This window comes from Pezoporus wallicus, unplaced genomic scaffold, assembly GCF_028554395.1.
Source record: "Pezoporus wallicus isolate ANWC-B61680 ecotype Strahan unplaced genomic scaffold, APGP_CSIRO_Pwel_v1 contig_5785, whole genome shotgun sequence".
NCBI lineage: Eukaryota > Metazoa > Chordata > Aves > Psittaciformes > Psittacidae > Pezoporus > Pezoporus wallicus.
In genome coordinates, this window is record NW_026641150.1 from 5,743,876 (window position 1) to 5,753,338 (window position 9,463).

The following is a 9,463-nucleotide window of genomic DNA, read 5'->3' on the forward strand; positions in this document are numbered from 1 at the left end:
CAGCCCCTTTCAGCATGGCATCCCCCAACCTGTCAACACATTAAGTAGCTAAGGATAGAAGATGGTACAAGTTAAACCATGAGGGTGGCGAGACATTGGAGCAGGTTACCCAGAGAGGCTGTGGCTGCCCCATCCCTGGCAGTGTTCAAGGCCAGGCTGGATGGGGCTTTGAGCAACCCGGTCTAGTGGAAGGTTTCCCTGCCCATGGCAGGGGGTTTGAACTGAATGGTCTTTACGGTCCCAGTCAAGCACTGGGACAACCTGAGGAGTCTTCATCCCTACATGTTTCCAAGATCACCAACCCCATCCAACTGCAATGCTCATCCTTCTTTGAGCTCCTCTCCTACTGTAGTCCATGAATCATCAGTGGTCTAGAAGACAGTGAAAAGGCAGCTGCAAAGCCACTGCTACTCTGCCTCCATAGAAGCACTGAAGTGGGAGATAGGGAGAAAAAAAAAAACAACAAAAAATGTATCCAAAACATTGCCTACTTTTAAAATCAGATTTTGAACTGAAGTTGTCACAGTATGGTACAAGACTGATTGCAGATCCCACTTCCCCTTCCTAGGAGGTTTGATAAATTTTAAATTAAAACCAAGTTGAATACAGCAGCTGCATAAGCAACAGACGGCTCAACTGCACCAGATCTGAAGGGGAAGTCTGAGAGTGTGACATTCTAGGGCCTTATTTCAGGTTAGCTTTAGCCTAGTTTCTGGGACTGACTTTACCTTTGGGGTAAAGGGATGGAGGTCTTCTAGATAGCTTCCTCTAAAAGGAAGCCAGTCCACATGCTCAGAGGTCACCAAAGCACTGTTAAATGAGGACAGCCAAAGGATAAACAAAATAAACAAATGCATGCTTCTATGGGGAGAAAAGAGTTGTCCTCTTCCTAGACTGTAAGAAGTTGTAAGTACAGAAAAGCATGAGGTCTGACAGCATTTTGGGTAGAAGCGTGGTGCTATGTACAGTACTATTCAGGATTTATCAGCTTGTATTCTGCTGCATATGGCTTACTTGTACAGTGTTACTATTTTGCCAAAAAAAAGGAGACTTAAGTCACTCAAAACACCTTCCAGATCTCAGAGAGGAAGCTCTCCACCCAGATTTTACAACTTCACCTGAAACTGAAGGAACAGTTATTTGACTAATTTGACTGGGAAGACAGTGCAGGAAACATGCTTTAAAGTTGCTATGAACCAATACAACATTATTAAAAAGTTGCTTATTGTTACATTCAATACCATCCACCTACAGATTCCAATAGCAACGTAACTCAATGTCCTTAGGACAGCCTTGTTAGAAAAAGCTCTTGAAGCTTGTTAGCCCAGGTGTAGACAAATTAAGTGTAGGTCTTAAATAAAACCCAAAATAAGCAAGCAGCTCTGAGTGTCAGCAGATCTAAAATTGAGGTGGTATTTCAGTTCATTCTCTTCTAAGGCTTCAATTATTATGACCTAGAAGATGGAAGGCTTTAATCAGAAAGCCTTCAGGTGTTCAAACATAATTTTCTCTCCCATTTGGCAACAGTACTATTGTAGTAACACATCAGACTTCTGATTTGTGGAAGAAGTCAGCAGTTTCACTCTTGAGAATCATCATCTTGAATTTGTTTTCCCCAATTAGCAGGTAAGATGGTGCAGGAAACTCAGCCGCTACCACAGGCAAAACACCGCTGCTAAATGAAAGTGTGGTCTGGACTCAGCAGGTCCTTGGAGATGCTGGCCATCACCAAGGCCTCTCTCAAGATGTCTGGAGTTCCAGCTCATGGCCTTGTGCTGGCCCTCCTGACAGCACACCTCTGCAAAGGACCACATGCCACCTTCAGTGACACCCACATCCTGCATCACCTTCCCTAGCTTTCCACACAGTCCAGGCTGTCGGACATATACACATGACAAACCAAGACAAGGCCCAACTAAGTGCTATAACCAATTGCTTAAGACCAGCTTATATTTCCTTTTTTTTTTTAAGGAATCAGCAATTTACTAAGAAAATAATAACAAGAGACCTGTTTCCACTGAAGTCTGTATTTTAAAACTTTGCATCAGATTTACTTAGGCTTCTTAATATAAAATGTCTTTCACAATCTTTAAGTGAATCTGCAGTAAGCTGGTCTTTAAAAAAAAAGAAAAAACAACAACTTTTTTAATTTCTAGAAGTTTCTAGATAGGTGTTTGTCTTGAAATACTGCTCTTTTGGGGCTTAGTAAGATCTTGATGAGTGTCTCCAGTGCTCTAGGTGGGAACACTGGCTTCAAGAGTACTGTATCAATCTTGATGCTGCCGCAGAAGTCAGTCATCATCTGAGTCACTCTCGCTCCTGGCCGGGACACGCGCCCTGATTGAGGACATAAGCTGGTCCTGGATCTGCTTCTTGGGGTTCTCCTCAAGGTCAGTCTTGATGGCACCAGACTCTGAAATTTTCCACTCCAATTCTGCATAGAAGAAAACAAGAGAGCCATGAATGCAGGGAGCAAACTGGAAAAAGGCCACCCTTGCTTCCCCAGCTTTCTCTTACTACCATGCAAAGCAGGTCCCTGCTCTATTCCTTCCCCTCCTCTTCCACACCCAGGCCCCAGCCCCTGTCCTGCACCCACTCTAGCTGAGCCCTCCCCTTCATACAGTCACTACTGCTGGTACAGGTTTCCACACAGGGCACAGGGGTACTGCTCTGCAGCCCATCAGCAGCATTCCCAGTGCCTCCCTGCTACATCTACAACCAGGAGTGCAAAAGAGGTGATTAATACCAAGCAGGAGCTTTAGAGGCAACTCTCCCAGTGAAAGCAAATTCAACCTTCTTCTAACCACATAAGGGCAGAAGACAGGTTGGCACATCTATCACCAGTGCTCGTATATTACAGCTGTCTCCATCATATAGAGGTCATCCCAATCAAAAGAGCCTGAGAACAGACCTGCAGAGGAGCAAACAAATTGTAGCAATTCCACTGACACATGAGAACTACAGGTACTTTTCAGGGATGTATTCCGTAACGCAATTCACCCCTTTCCCACTACACCATGCCCTTATTAGTTCCTTAGCAAGACAGAAAGACTTCACCATCAATAGCAGGCCTATTACTATGTAAGCTCAAATTGGATGGCTTCCCAGAAGCAGCAGAAAGTCAATACAACACACTCAGTTGAAACCTCTCTCCTACTCCTGCTGCAAACCTATCATTAAATCTAATTTCCTTCAGAAACTACAGAGTAATGAATACAACCTCACACTTTCCTTTACCTCTGGTGGAAGTCACCTCGGCTTCGGGGACAAGGAATGAAGAAAATAATAAAAGAATGTGCAGAGTTCCAGTGCCCAGCTATCTGCAATGACCAAATTAAGCTGGCTCAGATATCCCCCAAAATCAACTATTTATGTACTAAAACTGGAAGAAATAACTACAGGTTCTGCTACCACTGCTCACTTCAGTACATAATTAGGCAACCACTGTAGTCAGTTAGCTGTTCTCAAATCAGTGATCTCACTGGTGAGCTTTTCCCCTTCTGACAGCTCCAGGCAGGGGAACATTTTCTACAGCACATGCTCAAAGTATCCCATAAACGTCAGAAGTTTTGTTAAAAAAAAAAAAAAAACAAAAAAAAAAACAAAAAAACCAAAACCAACCTCTTTGCATCCCATCCCAGTACAGACAGTGATACAATCCAGCAGCAGGGACCCTGAAATGCTGCTTAACTGTTGCTCACTTTAGATAAAGATGTCCTTAAAGTCTGATTTTAAAAAAAACTTTAAGGCATCTGGACCTATATGCCTACTCAGAAAGTTGATGAGTATCCTTTCAACTGAAGTAAAATCCAACAGGTTACAGAGTTGCATGTGCTTTCCACGAAGAATCTTTTTCACTGCTGACCTCTGCCTTCAAGCACTGCTGTAGGACACCATCCCCAACCAACCACCTGCAAAGAGCAGCTTTTGCTGAAGAACCACAGTGCTCCAAGACCTGCACTGCTGCCCTCATCACCTCCTGAAGCACATCACGCTGACAAGGCTGCACAACCCAGCCTGCCACCAGGCTACTGACATGGGCAAGGAGAAACAGGTCTATGGAAAACCACAACCTCCAGGAAAGGTAACAGCCTTTCCCCATGGAGCCCTGTGCCCCTGAACTACCCAGGAAGGAGCTTAACATGCTGCCATCTCCAGGAGATGGCAAGAGGAAAGGGAAGTAGCCCAATCTCAGGCTAGCAGCCCCAGTCAGATAAATGGACAGGCTCTCTTTAAAGGTTCATGAGGAACAGAGCCTGCATGTCAGGAAAATACAACAGATAAATACATGCTCTCAGGCTGAAACAAGGAGCACTACAACGCAGGAGGCAAGCACCAGTTATGAAGAACCAGTTATCAAGTGCACAGATTATTCAGCAACTGAAGGCAAGGTCGGTCATTCAGGTACAAGAGCCCCAAAGAATATGTGTGGGCACTATTTAATATATTCAGGAAAATCTGTTTCACCCAACACAGGATGTGAATACTTCCACACACATACAATTAATATTTGTATATTAGCCTACTCAGCCATTCACTGCTTTTACAAAAAGCCTTAATTGCACACTGCTGAGCTACAAGGCTGCAGAAAAAAAATCTAATATAATTTTTAGTACCTCTCTTCTCCTCCAAAACCTCATTTCTCGCTTTCCCAGCAAAGTAGTTTTGCTTTTCCTTTGGAAGATGGGAAATGCAGCCACTCACCATCCCTTGTCAGGTTCATGCCACCAAATACCAAAGGCCCAATGAACTGAGCTTTGATATCTCCCTCCAAGTAGACAAATATCGTAGGCAGGTTCTTATCAGGGTAGTTGGGAATGCAGGTGGTAGAGATAGCTTTGATGAATTTCACATCTCTGAACTTTCTTGCAAGCCCGCTCATATGCTGATTTATTAAGGCACAGAGTGGAATTCTGTGAACAGCAACACACATGTATGGAAAAAAAGACAGTAATCAGCTCCAGAAGAAAGCTCAGAAATACCAGCTCAGTAAGCAGCATTCATGGAAAGACAAGTCTACCAGGAGCAAGTGTTCCAGTGTTGAATCACTGGAGGTTTTGGTGGGTTTTTTAAGATATTAGTAATACAACCTTTCCCTCCATCATACAGATAAATTGATCTAAGAAGATATGATATTTAGAAATTGCATGAGCAAGGGCAAAATCAAAATACTCTTTCCTGGAATAAAGTATGCAGATGACAATGAACACATGCTGCGCAACTAGAGATAATGAACAAAACCAAAAACTTCTAACCCTTTCCAGAAAATTCTGGCAACTATTAGATATTTTATGCAATTTTCCATAATGCTAGCAGGACTGGAAACCTGGTTCACTCCATTTTTGTGCCTCTAGAAACCAGGCTAAGACATGCAGTGATCCTTCTAAAGCACAGCCCTTCACACCTTACCTGAAATAACTTCCAAAACCTGGATATTTCAGTGCAGCAGCTATGCCTGTGGTAGCTGTACAGTACAAATCGTGCTGTGCTATACAGATGTACAAAAAAAACCCCATTCTTCATGGTAACACCATTTTAGGGCTAAGTTTGGCAGTCTTGAGTCAACACTAATGAAATTACTAATTCAATTTTTTATTTCTCAGAGGTCCAGAATCAGTTCCTTAATCTCCACAATACCACACATTTATTGATAGTGAGAGGTTTAAAGTTTAAAAACAAATTCTTACCCTTGCTTATAGAGGTGCAGGACTACCCATATATCTTTTCCAGCCTTCGTAACTTCTTGAATGTAATCTTTTCCTGAAATCTCCAGAACTTCCCCGAATTTATTCTTCATTTGTGCTGCTTTCATTTCTGCTAGCCTTTGCTGCCTGAACAGCAAGGAATGGGAAACAGATCTTGAGAACAGATGTGTTTTTGACAGAATAACACTTAAAGCAGCTACTTGAAACCTATACTTTAGAGACACATTACAAACTTCTTCAAACCCCAGAGCAACAAAAGCAAGTTTACACAGACAATAGGTGCTCTTGTATTTGCATCACAGTCTTAAACTGCCAACATGCAGGAAGTATAATTATGTTTCATTAAGTACTTTTTCCCCCCTCATTTCTGCCCTCAGCAGACACTATACTAGCGAACGAAATAGCAAAAAACAGAGATGGTAAAGAAATAATGGAAAGCCAACACTGTAATTATGTAAATCTGCAGCACCTTAACCTCATTCATGCAAAAATTGAGAAGTCTTGGAGGTGATTTTCAAAGCTCTCAGAATCCCCAGCCATGCACTCAGCAGGTGCACATTATCTCTGCAAAAGTAGGTTGTAGATAAAGGACACTGAATTTAAATGCACTTATCCTATTAAAGACATTTAGAAGCTCTACAAGACACCAGAAACACAACCCACTTTTTCCATCAGCAGGCCTAACAACATCCTTCCCCTCTTCAGCAGTATTTAACAGCATATAAAAGAAAGAAACTCCAATTTTCACTAAAGACAAATTCTGCATGCTGCTCTGACCTGTACATTTCAATAGCTTTCTCATCTTCCTCATTAAATTCATCTTCATTCTCTTCTAGCTCTTCCAGAGTCATGTCCTCATAAGTCTTCACTAGAACGGAAGAAACATCAAATCAGCAAAAAACTCATTCCAGGATTAAAGCTCATCAGCTTTTATCAGTCCAACAGAACTTATTTAAGGACAGATTAACTATGAGAAATATGGCTTCTCTGAGGTATTAGTGTTACAGGACTTTTAGAAAATACCATGCACTTTAAACATATAGGTCCAAAGGACTCTCATCTGAAGGCTGCCTAGACTAGCACGTAAGTACCTGTGCTAGCATTCAAGTTTGATGGCCGCATGATGGCCGTACCTAACACACACAACAATGCAGCAGGGATGCCCGAACAACAGGGGAAGGAGGAAGCATACAACAGGTAATGTCATAAGATACTTCTACTTGAACATTCACACAGCAGATTCCCTTCACACTGCTCTTATTTCAGTTTTCAAACATCTACTTCTATAAGAATATGAAGCTAACATCAGGAACAAAGCTTTCTTGTGCTGGAAGAATCCATGTGTTCAGGAATGTATTTGACACTCTTAACAGATGACCACCCTATATGAGAAGTTTTGGTATTCCTTACAGACTTGGAAAAGGACACATCATTTTACAGGCACATGAACATTACTGACAGCCATTTCTTGTACAAGCTTCCACCAGAAGCCATTCCAAAACTTGTCCTCCTGCTGCTCACCAAGAGACTTCTGCAGGATGGCAAGCTGCTCTTCTTCCTTTGCACGCTCCTGTTCCTCCAGGTCTTCCTTTGGAGGAAGGATACCCTTCTTACGCAGGATGTCATTCCACTCTGTGTCTTTATCTGGGTCCTAGAACAGAACAAGAAATGGACTACATGCATTCAGGGTGAACTTTACCACTTCCAGAACTTAACAGAAGCAAGTTTTTCAAGAGACACAGCACAACACTGAAGTGGTAACTGGATGGATGTCACCAGAAAGTCACAGTGTGCATCCTCCTGATGCTGAGGCTTCTTTGCAGCCCAGGCCAACCCTGAATCACAGAATGCTTTTTAAATATAGGGGAGGGCGCAAAGGCAGAAGAGTGTCTTTATTTGATTTGATTCCACTCCCCACATGTACAAGAGGTATCAGTAGGATACAAGCATTGTAACCATCGTTGCAGCTTTCACAAGGTGAAAGAGAAGTGGAAAAAAATCAGCTGGGCAACAGGGAAGTGGGCTGCCCACAGTGCTCACATACAGAGCCTCAACAGAATGACAGGCCACCAGGTCAGCAGCAATTGCATCAGGAAGTGGTGACACAGGCGCCAGCCTTGCAGACATAATTCTGGGTATATAGGAATACTTCTTAGGAGATTCAAGTCTGTGCGACTACACAAGTGCTTAGGAGAAAGCAAGCACAGACTCTGCCAAACAAACCCATTGCCAGGAAATCAGATCTAAATCTATGCCTAGACTGTTCCTGAAAGTTAAAAAGAGACTTTACTGTGGCATAGTTGTAATAATCCTTCAAATTAAGGCCAGCAGGCACCTGTGTATTGTTGAAAAATCCAGAAGCTTTTTTCCAAGTTAGATAGACGCTTTATTTCTTTAATACATGAAAATTCATTGCTATGCAGTCACAGGCTGATTGTGGTCCCTTACTGTCTTGAGCTAAGTCCACTTTAAAAACTGAATACACCACCTATTGCTTTGCTATGGCTTGTATCAACAGAGCTTACACTAGGTCTGTTCGAGAGACTGCATCTTCTCTCTAGACCAAAACACAGCACTTTTGGACTACCGGGAGAAAAAAAAAAAAAGAGATGAAACGGTAACACAGCAAACAGCACACGAGATTACTTTTCTTTTTTTGTCTCCGACTGTGATCATTTTCCTTTGACACAGCATCTACTATCTTTTATCAACATACTAAAGTTGCCCCTAAAACGCCCATCCACGTGCTTACTACAGCAGTCAAATAAGTACGGTACTTGAAAAGACACACCAAACGACCACAAAAACAAGCCATGGAGCTGCATAACAAGGCCCCACAAGGCGGACACCTACACCCTCAGAGAGGGAGCCGAACGCGGGCTCCCCCCTTACCCCATCTTCGCCGGGGTGCTCCGCCGGCGCGGGAGCCCGAAGCCGCCCCAGGGGCCGTGACCAAGCACTGTACCCGGCCCCAGCTCCTCGCCCAGGCGGGCTTCCTCTGCGGCACACGGGCCCTGTGCTCTGAGGCCCCGGGCTGCTCACCTGCATCCTGCCCGCAGGGCCAGGGCCCGGTCAGCGGCAACAGCACCAGAGCTCGACAGGGATGGCCCGGTCCCGGCGTGCGCGGCGCGACCGGAGGAGGCGGGGCTCCCTAACGGGTCGGTCGCATGCTCCGCGGTCTCTTTCCGCAACGCCTAATAAGGCCGGCTGCGGCTCCCGCGGACCAGGGATGGGCTGGTGGGAGCTGTAGCGGGGCGGAACGCCCTGCTTGATCACTGCGGGGCAGCGGCTCCCCGACTACGTGAATTCAGGGGTTTCCGATCTTGATGTGGGTCTGTTTCTTCCCTCTTCTTCTCCCTTCCCGCCAGCATTTCCCGTAGCCGCCAGTACCGGGATTTAAAAGGTCCGGGTCCCCCCGCTACGTACTGGCACTGGTCCTGTCCCTGTTTCTAACGGGGATCCCGCTTCATGTTCCGTGAAGGGGGCCCCGGCGTGCTCAGAAGCGTAACTTAGAAAGGCTCCTTTCTCGCCTCTCCTGGGCTCTCGCTGCTCCCCATCCTTCTCCCCTGAAAGCAGAAGGGTGTGGGTGCCCCATGGAGCAGCCAGGGCTAGCGGTTCCCAGTCCGCCGACAACTATGGTGGGCACACACTGGTCTCCCGACCCTCAGGCAGCCGTCCATCACTGCCTGCTTCCCCGACAGTGATGCTGGAGAGGTTTTCTGCACAGCTAGGTAGTTACGTTGGTTGGTATATTGTGT

General features: G+C 44.7%; 1 protein-coding gene across 1 annotated transcript; it reads right to left on the minus strand.

Annotated features, from left to right (window-relative positions):
* Window positions 1-2,122: 2,122 nt before the first annotated feature.
* On the minus strand, window positions 2,123-8,845 carry PDCL3 (phosducin like 3). The gene is made up of 6 exons (XM_057422353.1): window positions 8,748-8,845; window positions 7,227-7,356; window positions 6,483-6,573; window positions 5,688-5,831; window positions 4,705-4,913; window positions 2,123-2,434 (listed from the first exon to the last, which is right to left on the minus strand). Exons 1-6 carry the CDS (start codon window positions 8,751-8,753, stop codon window positions 2,292-2,294), a joined length of 723 nt encoding a protein of 240 aa, XP_057278336.1. The 5' UTR covers window positions 8,754-8,845; the 3' UTR covers window positions 2,123-2,291.
* Window positions 8,846-9,463: the final 618 nt, after the last annotated feature.